Genomic DNA, 20518 nt, shown 5'->3' on the forward strand with positions numbered 1-20518 from the left:
CATGCCTTATATGACTTCTTGCACTTTTCCAAAACTAACTATAAAAGGATAAAGTAGAGTTTTTCCAAAAATGGTAAAAACTACTTTGTTAAAACTGATAAATCTTATCTTAACTTTCTTGATTAGTGTGCTAATCTCCAATGGAATATGTGTACTCAAAGTGAACCTTGCACAAAATCCACTTGAGACAAATTACATTACGTCTCAATGCATAGCGTAATTCTTGCACATATGAAAGTCTAGCTTATACAATTTCTATTTATTTATCAGGCTTTACTAAATCAATACACACACGCGGGCACACACACACATATTAAAAACATATAACTACTGAAATTAAATTCATATATGCACATATGACACAATACAGAGTTTCCTTTATTAGTTTGAGATGTAATTTTTCAGGGTGTTACAACTCTAACTTATTTTAATTATTCTACATCATATAATTATACACTTTAATTAGTTATCAACTAATTAAAATAAAATTCTATTTTTAAACTAGTTATATAGTCATTTACGAAAATGCTCTCCCCTTTAAACTCTTATGACTTAATTACCTTTTTTCTAATTCTCTGGAATACAAATCACCATTAATCAACCTTAATTATCCCTACTTAATTTCTAACTTTACTTACATTAATTACTAATTTTATTTCAAGCTTCTAATTTCTATTTCTAGACCAAAATCCAATTATTAACATCTAGGTCATTTATAAGTCAACCATTAGTTGAGCTGAGAATTTTCTCTGAATTTACTTTATTTTTTCTAAACTTTAGCTCAAAAGCTTAAGAGTTTAACCATGCGTAGATATCCTATGGTAATATCTCATTTTTTTACCATTTGAATAGTGTAAAAACACTACCCAATCGCCTAACAAAACAATAATATTGTCTACCACACACACATGAAAAATTGGGATGTTACCGTGTTTGTTTGACATTTTTTGTCTTCCTAGGAGTGTATGTAATAATATCTTTGTAGCACACATGAGACCGATGTTGTTTGGTAAGAGAAAAATAAGATTCTAGTAAATTTAGAGAGTTTGATAAGCACTTTGCTACTTCAACAAATTTAAAGATATTGAAATTTTGGTGAAGGGATATCTTCCTCAAATACTTGTCAATTAATATAAGCATACAAAATAAAATTAAATATAATATAAATCATAAACTATTCTACTAATTATAAGATCAACATTGGATAATAAGAGTAAGAAGCACACTATTATTTAAACAGTTGAAAGAAAAAAGTAATATTATTAAAGAACTATTGAAACATAAAAAAAATTTAAACTATTGAAACATAAAAATAAAATTTATTGTAAGCTTACTACCTACATTTCTAAAGTAGGCATTCTAAATTCGTGGCAATGAGAAAAACTATAGCACATACATGAAAGAAAAATTAAAAGGGTAGTGGGATAGAGGGTAGTAAGGAGAGTATATGTGTAGTTTTACTCATCAAAAGTGATTTATGCATGAAAATAAATATTTTTTTTGTCTTCTGGGTTAAATATTGGTTGACAATGAGATTATGACTTACCCATGAAAAAAATATAGTTGGGGTTAATTATTTTATTATTTTTCAATAAACTTTGAAGAATAAACTTTCCCCTCTCGTACCTTGGGGCTAAAACCAACAAGTGGTTAGTCTGAGTGGTATTGAACTTGGTCTTCTTAAGTAAGGTCTCGAGTTTGAGCCTTGTGAATGAAAAAATATAGTTAGAAGAAGAAAATTCCACCAACGATTTTGTGTTTTTATTCTCTTTTTCAATTTTCTCATTTATTTATTTGTGTTTACTCCAATGAAATTGAGTATCCTCACATATGAATCCGATCAACTAAACCTAATTCAACTACATTTGAGTGAGTTGGGTTGGATCATCCAATTGTTTTGAGTTCACTTTAGCTAACCAATTATAATTGAATTGAATGTTAGGTTAATGAATTTTAAATCCCATTAACTCAATTCAACTTGATATAATAATAATAATAATAATAAATAAATAAATAAATAAACAAATTATTATTATTATTTTATTTCTATTAATATGTAATCGTCTAAGACTGGACGTATCGAAATAATTGTATTATTTTTCCTTTTCAATGCCTTTTATACAATTTTACACGGTGGTTTAGCCGGTAGTAGACTCTTGGTTGTAAAAAGTATAGATAGATTAAGCTTTTCTCCACATACATCACGTTTTTTTTAAATCATATTTTTTATAAGTTTTTTTCTTCAAATAAATGTAATTATATATAAAAATATCATTAATGTATGACTTAAATTTGAATCTGTATGTATTCTTAATTTTGATCTCTATATGTAACTGACTCACAGTAGCTAAAAATGAAATCCAAAATAACTTTACGTTACAATTGATTTTTTTTTATGAATCACAGTAAAATAAACATATTAAATTATTAATACTACAAAACAAAAATATTACTAGGATCAAAATGTTGAATTATAGTATATTTTAGTGATATTAAAAAAATAATTAAATGTTTTATGTGGGATAGAATAGGTATATATCAAATAACGATGACTAACATAGGAAAGGCTTTTAGGTCGTTGTGGGTGGTTTCAATTTGGAGCACATCCCTGCTTGCGTCGTTCCTTTCTTTCTCTACCTTTTCGGTCTCTCTCTCTCTCTCTCTCTCTTTCCAAGGTACTCTCTCTCTACTACTTGCTTTCGATTGAAGCTCCTTCTTTGCGCGTGGTATGGTTTAGATTGTGAATTGCTCTTCAAATTTGTTGGTCGAGGAACACGTGGACCTAATTTTGATGAATCTGAGTAGTTTTTGGGGTACCCCATTTTGATTTTTTTTTTGATGATTTTCACCTCTAAAAATCGTTGCGGATTAGGATTTTGAGATGGGGGGAAAATGTTTTGCATGGGGTTCTTTTATATACCTTTTATTGTTGATGTTAGAAAGGATGCTGGATAAGCTGCTAGCTACTGTAGAACTTTGACTTGTGCTAATTCTTTGAGTTTTTTTGTTTTTGTTTTAAATATTTGAGTGAATTTAGGGTTTTGTTTTTTTTGAAATGTCCGAGTTAATTTAAGGTTGAATTTGATTATGGTTCCATATCCATTTTCAGTTAAGCCCTTATTCTTGTTTTTGTTGTATCTTTTTTTATTTTTGTAAGTGGAGTGGTACAAAGTTTGTGTAGACAGGTAGTGAGTTGGATTGGAATTCAAAAAACTGAAGGAGAATCTGCTGGGCACATTCATTATGGTGATTTTAAACCGTATTATGATTTTTTCAATGTTTATAATTTCATCACTATTTTAACCAATGAAGCAGAACTATTTTAAAGAATAGCACTGTTCATACACATATAGGATGTGCTTAGTAGGAAGGAAAGAAATAAATGAGAAATAGGGTGGATGGAAATATGGAAAAGAGAGATAGAGTGAATGAAAATAGGTGAGAAATAGAATGAATTTATGGGTGTTGGTTTAAGAGAAATAGGGAAAAGAGAAATTAAAAAATCCTTTGTTAATCGATTTTTTGTTCACAGTGGGTTGTGATTAGTGAAAAATGATTACGCTCTTCTAAAATTGATTTTTGTACAACTAACGGTTTAAATTGTCAATATTGTATAAAACTGCCAGTAAATGCTCAATTTGTAGTGTTTTGCTTTTTAATCTTAGAATGTGAGTTTAAGCCTAACTCAACCCCAAAAGTTAGCTCATAGGGTGAGGGCTGTCCCTCATTTATATACTCTATATTGGCCTTATCTCTAGCCAATGTGAGACTTGAGTTTTTTCCAATACACTTCACGTCCAGCGCTTTTGGGCTTGGTGCGTGGATGACATGATGGGTGACCTATTTAATGGATCTAGGATAGGCTTTGATACCATCTTAGATTCTTAGAATGTGAGTTTAGGTCTAACTCAATCCCAAAAGTTAGCTTATAGGGCGAGGGTTGTCTCTCACTTATATTTTGAATGACTAGAAAAAAAATGCCAGAAAATGTGCAATTTCTGTGAAATTGCCAGAATAAAACATCGCAAAGCGTGCGGGCATGGGTCCTCCCCCTCACATTTCTGTGTAGTTCAGAAAGGAAATAAAAAGATGTGGGCCCCTCCCCACACCTTTTTATTCTCTTTTATTTCCACCCTACCAAACAAGAGAAATTCCCCATTTCTCATCTATTTCCTCTCCATCCTCTCTATTTCCTGCCCATTTCCTCTTTAACAAAGACACTTTGTCAAACACACCTAGTAACCTTTGTTTTGGAACAAATAATCACTGTCACATTTATGAGTCAGCTTTTGGAAAAAAACCCCAATTATTATTTCCCTAATAAAAGTGGTACCCAAATGGTCAAACATTCAATTGCAATCTATGGCATGTTCCATTTTGTTTCTGTTTTGCTTTGTTCTATCCTGTTGAATGGTGTTTTGTCGGTTCTGTGTGTGTATACTTCTTAAGTTTCCATATTATTGTTATGCTTATTCCTCTGTCCATGTTGTATGGTCAAATTAAGAGCTGGATGGGTCTGAGAAAATAAATTCCTTCCATCTATGTTCTTTTGGTGCGGAAAAATAAAGGATGTAGTTGTTATTGTCAAAATTCCTATAATATATTTTCAACTTTTTCTCTTGGGCTTTATTTTATATCTTAACACTTAAAATATCCAATGTATAAAGTTTCTAATAGTTTGGCTTTGCACAAATTTCATACTGAACTACACAAAGACGCAGAGCTGAATTAATCGGCATTCATCACATCACAGCGACACAGCCCTGATTTATCTTTTTCTGCCTTTGGTAAGTTACTCAAAGTTAATTTGTCAGTGTTTGAGATGATGCATGATTGCATGAATATATTGTGGACATGTTCTTAAGCATTTATCTGTTGTTTTGTTGAGTTTACCTGTTTATTTATCTTTATTTATGTTCTATTGTGTCACTGGTAAGGCATTTCAGGGTTTCAAGGCATATAATTCTTCCTCTACTGTATTCCTGAAATCTTGGTGCATGGCTTTGTTCTCCTCATTAACCCTGTAAAGAAGTGACTTTCTTCTGTAGTCAGTTGGGATTGTTCTATGGTCTCATAATTGGCCAAATTTATTTTGCTGTCCAATTGGCAGAGCTGATTAATGGAAAATATTCTCTTTTATTTTTGAGATGAACTGTATGACCTCCATTGGTCTTACTACTTGTAATTTGTAAATCTGCTCAGTTTAGTTCAAGAAAGTTCTTGAAAAGTTAAACATAATATTGATTGGTCTTGAAAAAATGTTGTGAATTGTTTCATGGGTTAGCTTGAGTTTTTGAATGAAGTGATTTCTTAAAGTATTATTAGACCTGATTGAACATGAAGTTATCATAGTGCCTTCCTGTCTTGTAATTAAAGTTTCCATCTAACAAAGTGTTAGTGCAAGTATTAGTAAACTCTGCTCTTTTTCATTGCTTCAATTCCAGCAGCTTCACACCTTAATGGAAGTTATAAACTTCATGCTTACTCTTATATGTAACAACAGTTTTTATGTCAAACAATTTGTTGACACTTTCTTTTTCCCTTCCTTTTTCTTTTCTAGTCCTATCTCAGCCTTCTTAATTTAATTGTTTCCTTTTCTGCTTTGTGTGAATTGTCAATCAATTGCAAAAGCCATTTATATTTTCTCTATTCTATTTACTCGTTTGAATGTATGTTCAGAAATGCTGAAAGATGCAGGTCTAAATTGATTGATAAATTCATCACAACCCTAAATTGTCATTTTCTGCTTTTGTTATGTTACTCAAAGTCAAACTTTAGGTGTTTGGATAGATGTATGGATATATTGTGGACATGGTCTTAACTCTTAAGCATTTATCTTTGCTTGTTTAAGTTTCACTGGTAGTGCCATATAGGATTTAAAGCATATTATTTCTTCCTCTATGGTTTTCCTTATGTCTTTCACAGCACTATTTGCATGACTGATTAATGGAATACATTCCCTTTTATTTTAAGATGTACCAGTCATCCTTCATTGGTTATTAATAATAACTAATTGTAGATCTTCTCATCTTAGTTTGAGAAGATCCTTAAAAATCAATATAACACAATCACACCACTATAGTGGTGGAGTGGTTGTATTGTGGCATCTACCAGTTTCATTTTGTTTAGGGTTGTGTTTCATTGTAGCCAGAGTTGTGGCCATGAAGCGATTGGCATCATGAAAAACTCTGGCCATATTGGATGCTATGCTTCACATGGAAAAAATCCTGTTTTTGCAGCTGATCTTGTGCAAGGCTGAACCCATTTTTTTTGGGTATCTATGCGATTTCTATTTTGGATAGAAAACAAGAATGAACACAATTTTCACTGTTTTGCGACCAAACAGCACAAGTGCCTAAATCTCATTTCTGGCAATCCCACAACTCTCTGGCATCATTGCAGTCAAAATTGTGATCTTCCTCATATGATTACACAATTTGGCAAGACAAGGGTTTTTTTATTTTTCATTTTTATGTTAGCCATCCCGATCTCCCTAGAAAACTTATTCTAGTGCAATTACATGATCTTAAGTGTTATTAGTGGTATCCTGGTATTGGATGATCGATCCCTTATTCCCTTTGTGCAACTTAGAGGGATTTTTTTTAAAAGAGATCCACCTGCAAAGAACCCTTGAACCTTATTTTTCCTCTTCATTTTGACTGTTATCTGGTACTTGTCAAGCTTTTTGTAGAAAACATTCTCAATTGCAGTAACCCCTAGCTTGCCTTAGTCGTTGCCTTTTTGGGGGCTGCCTTAATTGCAGCCTTAAGGGGGGTGGTTTAGTCCCACATCGACTAGAGATTGACTTAAATAGAGCTTGTAAAGCTTGGGCATACCTCACCTTACAGTCGATTTTGTGGGGTTGAGTTCGGCTCTAAGCTCAAATTCTAACATGATATTAGAACTTATCCTAGATCTGTTGTTGGGCCACCTGCATTTGCCACTCTCCATGCTGGTAACCCTGGGCATGAGGGAGAGTGTTGGAAAGCTGCCTTAATTGCAATCACCCCTAGCCCACCTTAGTTGTGGCCTCTTTGGGGGTTGCCTCAGTTGCAACCTTGAGGGTGGTGGTTTAGTCCCACATCGATAAGAGATATGGCTTAAATAGAGCTTAAAAAGTTTGGGCAGTCCTCAACTAGTGATAGGGACTTGGGTGTTATGGGATGCCTTAGTCCCACATCGTGCAATATGGGATGCTTGGTGGAGTACTTAAGTGGTTTGGTTTCTGGCCCTTCTCAACAAGCTTTTAAGCGAGGGTTTCCCAAGTGCTTATCAATTGGTATTAGAGCTGGTTGCCGATGACTTGGAAAGGGCTACCTACAAAGGGGTAGATTAGAAAGGCTGAGTGAAGTGTTGTAGAGTGTTAGCACTTGAAACTGAAGGAGAAATTCCCTCCTTTCTCTCACTTCTTTATTCATTTTAAAAAAAAGACATATATATAGAGTACAAGATGGAGAGAGAAGGGCAGTGACAGTGACAACTCACTGCTGCCCTTCTGAACAAGCTTACTAACAAAGCTACCTAATATAGATAAAATACAAGGATATCCAACACTCCCCCTCAAGCTGGAGCATATAAATCATATGCACCAAGCTTGGAACATACAATCTGAATTTTAGGTCCTCTTAAGGACTTAGTCAAAATATCTGCTGGCTGATCATTAGAACCAATGAACTCAGTGACAATCTCCTTGGACAGAAGCTTCTCTCGAATGAAATGACAATCAATCTCTATCTGCTTAGTCCTTTCATGAAAAACTGGGTTTGAGGCAATATGAAGAGCAACCTGATTATCACAATACAACTTCATTGGCAGCTCTTCACAAAACCTCAATTCCTGCAGAAACTGTTTAATCCACATGAGCTCACAAGTAACCATAGCCATAGATTGATATTCAGCTTCTGCACTGGACCGAGCGACAACTGTCTGTTTCTTGCTTTTCCAAGAAATAAGATTTCCTCCAATGAAGACACAATAGCCTGATGTAGACCTTCTATCCATGGGACAACCAGCCCAATCAACATCACAATATCCCGATAGTTGTGTATTACCCTTGTCTTCATACAATAACCCTTGACCATGAGCTTTTTTAACATATCTCAGAATACGCATGACAACATTCCAATGGTCCAAATGAGGATTTTGCATAAACTGGCTAACCACTCCCACAACAAAGGAGATATCAGGTCTGGTAATGGTAAGGTAAATGAGTTTTTCCACAAGCCTCCGATATCTCTCGGGATCAGGATAAACTTCACTTTGATCTGCCATGAGCTTCAGGTTTGGATCCATAGGACTTTCAACAGGTCTACAATTCTGCATACCTGTTTCTTCTAAAATGTCAAGAGCATACTTTTTCTGAGAGATCACAACACCATCTCTTGATTGAGCTACTTCAATACCAAGGAAATACTTCAAAGGGCCCAAATCTTTGGTCTGAAAATGACTGAATAAGTGCTCTTTTAGCTGGGTGATCTTAGTAGTATCATTCCCTGTAATCACTATATCATCAACATAGACAATTAGGTAAACACATTTTTCAGGGGATATATGACAATAAAATACAGAATGATCAGCTTCACTTCGTTTCAGTCCAAACATGCGGACAACATGACTAAATTTACCAAACCAAGCGCGAGGAGATTGCTTCAACCCATAGAGAGATCGGTGAAGCTTACAAACAAGACCATACTCCCCCTGAGCAACAAACCCAGGAGGTTGCTCCATATAAATATCCTCCTCAAGGTCACCATGGAGAAAGACATTCTTAATATCAAGCTGATGGAGGGGCCAGTGACGGATAGCAGCCATAGCAAGAAACAGACGAACAATGGTGAGTTTGGCGACATGAGAGAAAGTGTCACAGTAATCAATGTCATATACCTGTGTGTAGCCCTTAGCCACCAAGCGAGCCTTAAGCCGATCAACCTTACCGTTGGGCCCAACTTTAACAGTGTAGACCCATCTACAACCCACAGTGGTCTTACCAGGAGGAAGAGGAACAAGCTCCCAAGTACCATTATCTTCAAGAGCCTGCATCTCATCAACCATAGCCTGTCTCCACCCAGGATGATCAAGTGCCTCACGGACAGTGGAAGGAATAGTAATGGAGGCCAATGAGAAAACAAAGGAACTATATGAAGAAGTCAAACGATGGTAACTTAAGAAATTATAAATAGGATGAGGATTACGAGTAGAGCGAATACCTTTCCTGATGGCAATGGGCCAATGTGTGTCAGAATGAGAAGAGGTGGAATGAGCCATGAGTGGAGGACTGGCTGAAGAAGAACGAGAACCACGGGGAGAAGCTTCAGGTACTGGAAATCCAATGTGCATTGTCCTGGGTTGATCTGTAATCAAAGGTGAAGATACAATTTCAGGTGAATCCGGTGAGGAAGAGGGACCAACAATGACATTTTGGTCGGAGTCATCTAGAGGATAAGGAGAAGGAATAGGGAGAACTTCCTGAAGAGATGAAGAATGGTCTTCGGAAGGTGAGAAGAATGGTGTGTCTTCAAAGAAGGTTACATCTGCAGACATGTAGTATCTTCTCAGGGTTGGAGAATAACATTTGTAACCTTTTTGAAGACGATAATAACCCAAGAAGACGCATTTAACTGACCTAGCAGAGAGTTTGTCTAAACCAGGAGACAAATCATGGACAAAACAAGTACAACCAAACACTTTAGGAGAGACATGAAATAGTGAATCATGAGGGAAGACGATTGAGTGAGGGATTTGGTTTTCAAGAGAAGAAGAGGGCATCCTATTGATTAGGAAACAAGCAGTAAGCACTGCATCTCCCCAATGATGTGTAGGAACATTTGAATTTAACATTAGGGAGCGTGCAGTTTCAAGAAGATGACGATTCTTCCTTTCTGCTATGCCATTTTGTTGTGGTGTGTGAGGACATGTAGACTGATGTAAAATACCTTTGGAAGACAAAAAAGAAGAAAGATCATGAGAGAAATATTCTTTAGCATTGTCACTCCTGAAAATTTTAATTGTTTTTCCAAATTGATTCTCAATCTCATGATAAAAAGACACGAATATAGGAAAAAGTTCAGATCTGTCTTTCATTAAATAAACCCAAGTACATCTGGAGAATTCATCAATGAAGGTTATAAAATATTGAAAACCAAAAGATGTAACACGACTTGGTCCCCAAATGTCAGAATGAATGGTAGAGAAAGCCGAGTTACATCTTTGTACAGTTTGAGGAAATGACGACCTGATATGTTTTCCTAGTTGACAAGACTCACAATCTAAGACTCGAAGATTCTTGAGACTAGGAACCATCATCTTCAATTTTGGTAAGCTTGGGTGACCTAGACGATCATGCAAAAGTTTGGGCTTTGAGATTGCAAAACAAGCCCCAGGTGGACTGGATTCCAAGTAGTAAAGTCCTCGTGATTCATGTCCTTCTCCAATCAGTCGCCCCGTCCCATGTTCCTGAATAACAAACGAATTAGCTGTAAAGGTTACTGAACAATTTAACGAACGCGTTAACTGACTTAATGAAATTAAATTATAGGGACACTGAGGAATGAATAACACAGAATTCAATTTCAGAGAAGGAGATAATGAAACTTGACCACTTCCTTGAGACACAACCTTGGAACCATTGGCTACAGTAACGTGGTGAGGAATTTTTGGAAAAGAGAAGGATGAAAAGGAGGATTTGTTACCAGAAATATGATCAGAGGCACCTGAGTCGAGTATCCAAGGACTAGAACCTTCAATGGATTGAGAGATACAGGCTGTTGAAACACATGGTACAGAGGAGGATTGAGCTTGGTTGCTGGGTTTCTCGGATTTAAGCTTCAAATACTCCTGATACTCCTCATCAGAAAATCTAGACTCTGCTTTCTCTGAATGAGAGACCTGTGCGACCTTGTTGGGAAACCCATGCAACGAATAACAATTCTCTTGGGTGTGACCCATCCTCTTGCAATAAGTGACTTGAATTTAAGTGTGAGGAAATTTCACTCACATGACTCTTGATATTCATGTTTCAGCTTACAATTTATAGAGTACAAAGCATAAGAGAGAGAAAGGGGGAAAAGACAGCCTAGCCTAGTCTATGTGACAGCCTAGTCTAGTCTATGTCTGCTGACTTCTAAAATAAGGAAAAAATATTTAGTAATGATGCATACAAATCTAATTTAGAAACCCCAAAAGATATTCAACACTCCCCCTCAAGCTGGAGCATATAGATCATATGCACCAAGCTTGGAACAAATAAACTGAATCCTAGGTCCTCGCAATGACTTAGTCAAAATATCTGTTGACTGATCATTAGAGCTAATGAACTAAGTGATAATTTCTTTGGACAATAGCTTCTCCCGAATGAAATGATAGTCAATTTCTATGTGTTTGGTTCTCTCATGAAAGACTGGATTTGAAGCAATATGGAGAGTGGCTTGGTTATCACAATATAACTTCATTTGCCCAACTTCACAGAATCTCAATTCTTGAAGTAGTTGTTTGATCCACATAAGTTCACATGTAGCCATGGCCATAGATCTATATTCAGCCTTTGCACTGGACCAGGCAACAACAGTTTGCTTCTTGCTCTTCCAAGAGATAGCATTCCCTCCAATGGAAACACAATATCTAGATGTGGATCTCCTATCCATAGGACAACCAGCGCAATCTGCATCACAATACCCAGATACTTGTGTATTACCTTTGTCTTCATAAAGTAATCCTTGTCCTGGAGCTCTCTTAATGTATCTAAGAATACGCATAACAACATTCCAATGATCAACACGAGGATTTTGCATAAATTGGCTCACCACTCCAACAGCAAAGGAAATATCAGGTCTTGTAATGGTGAGATAAATGAGTTTTCCCACAAGTCTTCTATATCTCTCGGGATCAGGACACATTTCACTCTGATCTGCAGGAGCTTCAGATTTGGATCCATAGGGCTATCAACAGGTCTACAATTCTGCATGCCTGTTTCCTCCAAAATGTCTAGGGCATACTTCCTCTGAGAGATCACAACACCATCTCCTGACTGAGCCACCTCAATACCAAGGAAGTACTTCAAATATCCCAGGTCTTTGGTCTGGAAATGACTGAATAAGTGCTCCTTTAGCTGAACAATCTTAGTAGCATCATTCCCTGTAATCACTATATCATCAACGTATACTATCAAATAAACACATTTCCCAGAGGATGAATGACAATAAAAAACAGAATGATCAGCCTCACTTCGTTTCAACCCAAAAAGTTGAACAATATGACTGAATTTACCAAACCAAGCCTGAGGGGATTGCTTCAACCCATAGAGAGATCGACGCAGCTTACAAACAAGACCATACTCCCCCTGAGCAACAAACCCAGGAGGTTGCTCCATATAAATCTCCTCCTCAAGATCACCATGGAGGAAAGCATTCTTAATGTCAAGCTGATGAAGAGGCCAATGACGCATGGCTGCCATAGCAAGAAACAGACGAACAGTGGTGATTTTAGCCACAGGAGAAAAGGTGTCACATTAATCAAGGCCATAAATCTGAGTATAACCTTTAGCTACCAATCGAACCTTAAGCCAATCAACCTCACCATTAGGCCCAACTTTAACTGCATAGACCCATCTACAACCCACAGTCTTCTTGCCAGGTGGAAGAGGAACAAGTTCCCAAGTACCATTATTTTCAAGGGCCTCCATTTCATCAATCATAGCCTATTGCCATCCAGGATGACTAAGTGCCTCATGAACATTAGAAGGAACATGGTGTGAGGATAAAGAGAAAACAAAGGAAGAATATGAAGGAGACAAGCGATGGTAACTCAAAAAATTATAAATAGGATGAGGGTTGCGAGTGGATCGAGTACCTTTTCGGATGGCAATGGGCCAGGCTGACTCAGAGTGATGAGAGACAGGTGAGGAAGCAGGATCCATGGTTGGAGGACTAGTTAGAGAAGGATGAGAATCACGAGGGGAGGCTTCAGGTACTGTAGAATCAGCTGGCCGTGTCCTGTGATGATATGTAAGCAGAGGTGGAGAGACAACTTCAATTGAATTTGGTAGAGAAGATGGGACTTCATTGACATTTTGGTCGGAGTTACCTAGAGGACAAGGAATTGGCAGTACTTCCTGGAGAGAAGAAGAATGATCTATAGAGGATGAGAAGAAAGGTGTGTCTTCAAAGAAGGTTACATCTGCAGATATATAATATCGTCTTGTGATTGGAGAGTAGCATTTGTAACCCTTTTGAAGACGAGAATAACCCAAAAAGACACATTTTACTGACTTAGTTGAAAGTTTGTCTAAACCAGGGGAAATATCATGGACAAAACAAGTACAACCAAACACTCTAGGAGAGACATGAAACAATGGGTCATGAGGAAAGATAATTGAGTGAGGAATTTGGTTTTCAAGAGAAGAAGGCATCCTATTAATTAAGAAGCACGCAGTAAGCACTGCGTCTCCCCAGTGATGTGTAGGAACATTAGAATTTAACATTCGACCCGTCCCATGTTCCTGAATAACAAAGGAATTAGCGGTAAAGGTTACTGAACAATTTAATGAGCGAGTCAACTGACTTAATGAGATTAGATTATATGGACACTGAGGAACAAATAATACAGAATTTAATTTCAATGAAGGAGATAATGATACTTGACCACTTCCTTGAGACGCAACTTTGGACCCATTGGCTACAGTAACAAGGTGAGGAATCTTTGGAAAGAAAATAGATGAAAAGGAGGACTTGTTACCAGAGATATGATCAGAGGCACCTGAGTCAAGTATCCAAGGGCTAGGACTTCCGATTGATTGAGAAACACATGCTGTTGAGAAACATGGTACTGATGAAGATGATGCTTGATTGCTGGATTTCTCGGACTTGAGCTTCAAATACTCTTGGTATTCCTCATCAAAAAACTTAGACTTAGATTTTTCTGACTTGGATACTTGTGCCACTTTGTCAGGGAAGCCATGCAAAGAGTAACAATTTTCTTGAGTGTGACCCATTCTCTTACAATATGTGCATTGCGGACGTCCACTTCTTCCATTGCGGCCTCCTCTACTGTTACGGCCTCCCCCTCTCCCACGAGGTGCCACCATGGTTGATGTTTCCACAGCATCAGTGAGATTTTCATCCTTCAACGCATGAGGTACACGGAGAAGCCTAGTAATGAGAGAATCCATCGATGGGACTTGATCTCCAGCTAGGACTTGATCACGTACATGATCAAAATCTGAGTGTAGACTCCTCAAGATAAGGACCATGTAGAACTTGTCCAGTTTCCTATTCACCTCTTCCAACGAATCAACCACAAGAAACCTTCTCAGCTCTTCTACTACTGCCCGAGCTTTACCCACATGTGCAATCATGTCATGGTTAGATTGCTTGAGAGCTGTAACTTTCACAGTTGCATCAAATAGGCTTTGAATATCGTTGGCGAAGATCTCTTGGGCCTTCTTCCAAAAAAGATGACATGTTTTAAAAGATCTAAGAATTTCCAAAACATCTGACTCGACCGATTGCCACAGAACAGCACAGAGTTGATAATCTACCTTCTCCCATTCAGGTTTCTTGTCGTTTGGAACAACATTGACGTTTTTCTCTCGGTGGTCATGGTACCCTTGACCAAGAAACCACAACTCAATTGAAGCAGACCACGACAAATAATTTTTCCAGTTGAGCTTGGTAGTTGCAATGGTTGGAGTTCCAGAAAATGAAAAAACAGGACCAGAAGTAGCCATTTTGACCCAAAAAAAATAATTTCGGCGAGATTCCGACGGCCGGAGTGCAGCGGCCGGCGGTGGCAGACGGTGGCCGGAGGTGGCAGCCGGTGGCGGCGGCGACGATGATGGCCGGAACCCGCTCTGATGCCAACTTGAATTTAAGTGTGAGGAAATTTCACTCACATGACTCTTGATATTCATGTTTCAACTTACAATTTATAGAGTACAAAGCATAAGAGAGAGAAAGGGGGAAAAGACAGCCTAGCCTAGTCTATGTGACAGCCTAGTCTAGTCTATGTCTGCTGACTTCTAAAACAAGGAAAAAATATTTAGTAATGATGCATACAAATCTAATTTAGAAACCCCAAAAGATATTCAACAAAGTGCAATGAGGACGTCCTCCCCTTCCACTGCGACCTCCTCTATTGTTGCGGCTACTTCTTCTTCCTCGAGACGCAACCATGGCTGACGTCTCCACTCCATCAGTAGGATTCTCATCCTTCAATAAATGAGGCACGCGGAGAAGCCTAGTGATGAGGGAATCCATCGATGGAATCTGGTCTCCAGCAAGTACTTGATCACGCACATGATCAAAGTCTGAATGAAAGCTTCTCAAAATAAGAACCATGTAGAACTTGTCAAGTTTCCTATTCACTTCTTCTAATGAATCAGCTACAAGGAACTTTTTCAGTTCTTCCACGGCAGCTCGAGCCTTACCCACATGAGCGATCATGTCATGACTGATTTGCTTGAGGGCTGTAACTTTCATGGTTGCATCAAACAAACTTTGGATATTATTGGCAAAGATTTCTTGGGCTTTCTTCCAAAAGGAACGACATGATTTAAATGATCGAAGGATTTCCAAGATATCCGGCTCAACTGATTGCCATAACATGACACACAGTTGATAATCAAGCTTTTCCCATTCAGGTCTTTCATCATCTGAAACAGAATCTGAGGTTTTCTCCAAGTGGTCATGGTGTCCTTGACCAAGGAACCACAACTCCACGGAAGCAGACCACGAAGGGTAGTTTTTCCAGTTCAGCTTTGCAGTGGTGATGGTTGGGGTCCCGGAGAATGAAAAAACAGGTCCAGAGGAGGCCATTTAAGAGCCAAACAGCAAACCCTAACACACAAGAGAGGAAAACACACAAGAGCTGACCAAACGGCTTGTTGGAAGAAGGAGGTGAGGCCTGAAACGCACCCAGGAGGCGATGACGAAGCTGCCGAGACCGGAAGGGGCAGCTTCCGACGCCGGCACGGCGGCGCGTGAGCTGCACGCGCCGGAAAGCGTGCGAGGAAGAAGCGGCGCGTGGGGCGTCCGATGGTGGTGCAAGTTCTAGGGGTGGATTGCGCTTTTCGAGGCGATCCGAACCTTGGTCTCGTCGGAAAAATCCGCCGGAGATGATGGCGGCCAGCGGCGGAGGACGACGGTCGGAACCTGCTGTGGTACCAACTTGAAACTGAAGGAGAAATTCCCTCCTTTCTCTCACTTCTTTATTCATTTTAAAAAAAGAGACATATATATAGAGTACAAGATGGAGAGAGAAGGGCAATGACAGTGACAACTCACTGCTGCCCTTCTGAACAAGCTTACTAACAAAGCTACCTAATATAGATAAAATACAAGGATATCCAACATTAGCTACTGACTCATCCACTCTTAGGGGCAATGTTATGATAGGGACATAAGTATTATGGGTGCCTAATTCCACATCAAGTAGTATGGGACGTTCAGTGAAGTACTTAAGTGGCTTGGTTTTGCCCCCTTGGAAGCTAGGTTTTAAGGGAGGGTTCCCCATTTGCTTAGGTGCTTATCAGGGTGTTAGTGTATACATCTCTGGAATTGAGTGTGTCGAAAACCACTAGAAGGATAGAGTAGAAAGGGACAAAACCCAGAAAAGACAAAGGGGTAGATTAGAAAGGCTGAGTGAAGTGTTGTAGAGTGTTAGCTACTGACTCATCCACTCTTAGGGGCAGTGTTATGATAGGGACATAAGTATTATGGGTGCCTAATTCCACATCAAGTAGTATGGGACGTTCAGTGAAGTACTTAAGTGGCTTGGTTTTGCCCCCTTAGAAGCTAGGTTTTAAGGGAGGGTTCCCCAATTGCTTAGGTGCTTATCAGGGTGTTAGTGTATACATCTCTGGAATTGAGTGTGTCGAAAACCACTAGAAGGATAGAATAGAAAGGGACAAAACCCAGAAAAGACAAAGGGACTAGCCAAGCCAACTTAACTATTTAAAAAGATGTTTTCCTTATTTTTCTTAACCTAAACTTTTTTTATTTGCTAATTATTTTTTAAAATAATTAATTATATATATTATTACTACTTTATTAGCATGATTTAAATTTATATTTTATATTTTCTTTATTTGAGAATTATTGTTACTCTAGATAATTTAAAGGTTATTTATCTTATATGTGTGTGTGTGTGTGTTTAAGTACAATTTTGTTTTAGGTTGGTAGGATTTTACAACCAATGTTACGATTACACAATTTACATATTTATCTTGCCTTATGCTAGGTAGGATCTCAATTTTAACTAGCTTGCTCCACATTTCTTTTGTTGAACCCATGCATAGCACAGCTTGATTTTAGTCTCTTTGATCTCAGTTCTGTTCATTAATACCGATCTCTGTTTTTCCCCCTTCCTGTGATGATTTCTTTCTTCCCACTTCATGGTCCCTAATTGTTCTTTTTTTTTTCTTTAAAAAATTTCTGACTCTTTTTCCTTTGTTTGCATATCTATGTTTTCTTATTTTTATATTAATTCCCTTTATTTTTACTTCATTCCTACATTCTTATGCTCTTAGCTGAAAAGTTTTTCCTTTATGTTTTAAACTTTTGTTGTTATTGACTTGTGTCTTTAAGACATACTTTTGGTTTTCTTGTTTATTTTTATTTTTGAGCATTTGTATATATTAAGTATAAATTATTTAGACTATGATTTTGATTTTTCCTTTTCTTTTTGTTTATGAGCATTTATATATGTGAAGTATAAATTATTTAAGTCTTTTTGGGGTTTGTGCTGCTGGGATTGACAAATGTGACAATCATTGATTTTGAAGTTTTTGTCTGAAATATTTTTCAAGCATTAGGTTTAGCTTGAGTGAAGTGATTTTTTGAAATATTGTTAGAGGTTCTTCACATGTTCAACTAAAGATATCTTAGTTACTGTCAGTATTTTGCAATAAAGTTTTGATGACGGAGTGTCCTGTGTCAGTAGTTAGTAAATGGGTTTTGACATTAGCGGAAGTTATATATGGCATGATTAAGCCATTATTGAATAACCAATTTAGGTCAAGAGGTTCTTTTGAGACTTCCTTTTCCCCCTCCATTTTTCTTCAATCTCAGCCTCCTTAATTGAATTGCTGTTGCTTTTCTTTACTGGTTCCAGTAACATTTACCTTTTGAAATTTGTTGGCTCCAGTACCTGTATAATATGCAAAGAGACAGAAAGAAGGGCAGTAAGTATCCTCCCGGGGAGTCTTCTAATCCTCAATCATCTGAAAAAGATGATCACAATAATGATACAAATCTTGCTGAAGGATCTAGTAAACCAGAGCTGAGTAACAAGAATACTCCACAATCACTGAAGGCCAAATCTAAAATTGTTAAGAAATCCAAGGGTGGTAAGTTCAAGACCATAATAAATAAAGGTTCTCAACAGATTGGGGGAAAGAGAAGACTTAGAAAGAACAAAAAAGTAGTGGGCAATAGTGATGAACTGCCTAAAGAGAAGAGTGAGAAAGATGGAAGGAATAAAGAGAAGGAAAGTCAAAATAGGAGCACTCATGAAAAAAGTCCTATTGAGAATAGCCATCGAGCTGAAAAAAATAAGATCATTAAGGTGGATAAGAGCGAACAGAAGCAGAAGAATAAAGAGAAACATACAGAGTCAGACAAGGGTGCTGGGAGCAGAATAAACCGAACTAAGCATGGTAGAGTGGAAAATACTGTCTCCAGTGAGAAAAAGAGAGGAAAACCTAGTGGTTTCATCTTTATGTGCAGTGCGAAGACAAAACCTGACTGTTTCCGTTATCGTGTCATGGGTGTTTCAGCTACTAAAAAAGACATTGTTTTAAGTATCAATCCCGGGACTAAGCTTTTTCTTTATGATTTTGATCTGAGGCTGTTGTATGGGATTTACAAAGCTTCATCTTCTGGTGGCATGAAACTTGAACCCCGAGCTTTTGGTGGTAACTTTCCTGCTCAGGTAACTTGCTCTCATCCTTTTTCCTATCTAATTTGTCCCGATGTTGTCTTTGTTTATTATGAGTTATGTGCTGATGGTGCAACCTTCAGGTGCGGTTCAAAATTGCTTCTGATTGTTTCCCGCTACCAGAGAGCATTTTCAAAAAGGCAATCCAGGAAAATTACAATGAGAAGCACAAGTTCAAAACAGAACTTACTGCTCGACAAGTGAGAATCAAATATGCCTCTGATTGGCTAGCTTTCAGTTTCTTTTATTCTTCATCATAGATGATATTCAAATGTCCTATTTCAGGTTAGGAAGCTCACTGAACTTTTCCGACCAGTAGATGTTCATTCAGGCTTGCAGCCTGTTCGCTCCCCTCCACGAGCAATAATTCATGATAGGGATGCTCTTGATGGTGTTAGGGGATCATGGTCCCATTTGCACAGGGAAAGGGATCCCCAAATTGAACGGCAAGAGGAAATTCCCCGTGATTTATTTCTTACTGAGAAGAGTTACCGAGCTTATGGTCTCCAAGGAGATAGAAGGAATGTCATACCAGCCTCTCAAGTTAATCCTACACTGGATCCTTATGAGAGGGATTATGAAAGAGAGCACCTTCATCACGTGGACACTCTCTACCATACAAACGTCCCTTCATACAGAGAAAGTCTTCATGGCGATCTTCATCATTTGAATGAGAGTGAACACCAGACCTATTTGCATGGCGGAATCTCCACACATGCAAACAATCCTTATCACCCGTATCGCTATGGTGCTTCACCAAGGGATCCATATTTGCCACCTATGAGTAGAGAGGAAATCTCTTCAAGCTCTTATTTGGCTGGGGGAAGATCGTTGATTGGAAGTGATATCTTACAAAGGAGGGAGGCTGTTCAGGATAGGCTTTATTCAACATATTCTGCGGCTGATGCTTTGTCTGAATACAATCGAATGCAGCACTACCAAGAGAGTTTGGAAGCTACAGCTGTGCCAGTTTCATCCCGTTACTCTTTCGCTGGTCCTTCATATTCACTTCGCTAAATTAAACATGCACTTTTGAAAACCCCTTGCATGTGTTTCTTAAGATTATGACTCATTAACATTAAAAGAACTGTACGAATCCTACATACTTTTTTTTTTCTAATGCACAACTCTGAATTGGGGAAGCATCATTTCTTCATGGTGTTTGAGATTTGATGTGCAAAATGCCATTGATGATGACAATATGCCTTGCAGACACCAATTACTATGCAACTTTCAAAATTTGTGATTTATGTCTAATTGGCATGTGCTGCTTTGGCATATAGGAATATAAACAAGCAATATATCAATTGATTTTTTAAGTTAGGTTGTCATGCTTTGCAAGCGGATAAGTTATATATATCAATTGATTTTTTAAGTTAGGTTGTCATGCTTTGCAAGCAGATAAATATCTGTCGGATCTGTTTGGAAACCCTCTTATGATTCAGTGTTTCTATGCACTGTTTTACCAATGTTTTTCATGACCGGAATGGTGAACCAGCTAAGTTTGTTTGAATGTTTTTAATCAGACCTAATGATTGTGACATCTTTTCTATGCCTTTTTGTTTTGCTTGTTTTAAATTACGTACATTAA

General features: G+C 37.7%; 1 protein-coding gene across 1 annotated transcript; it reads left to right on the forward strand.

Annotated features, from left to right (window-relative positions):
- Nucleotides 1–2569: 2569 nt before the first annotated feature.
- Nucleotides 2570–20069, forward strand: LOC100804883 (DCD domain-containing protein NRP-A-like). The gene is made up of 4 exons (XM_006578316.4): nt 2570–2675; nt 18136–18921; nt 19011–19127; nt 19213–20069. The coding sequence occupies exons 2-4, from the start codon at nt 18148–18150 to the stop codon at nt 19942–19944; spliced, it is 1623 nt and encodes a 540-aa protein (XP_006578379.1). The 5' UTR covers nt 2570–2675; nt 18136–18147; the 3' UTR covers nt 19945–20069.
- Nucleotides 20070–20518: the final 449 nt, after the last annotated feature.

The sequence above is a fragment of the Glycine max genome, chromosome 4, assembly GCF_000004515.6.
Source record: "Glycine max cultivar Williams 82 chromosome 4, Glycine_max_v4.0, whole genome shotgun sequence".
In the NCBI taxonomy this organism is placed as follows: domain Eukaryota; kingdom Viridiplantae; phylum Streptophyta; class Magnoliopsida; order Fabales; family Fabaceae; genus Glycine; species Glycine max.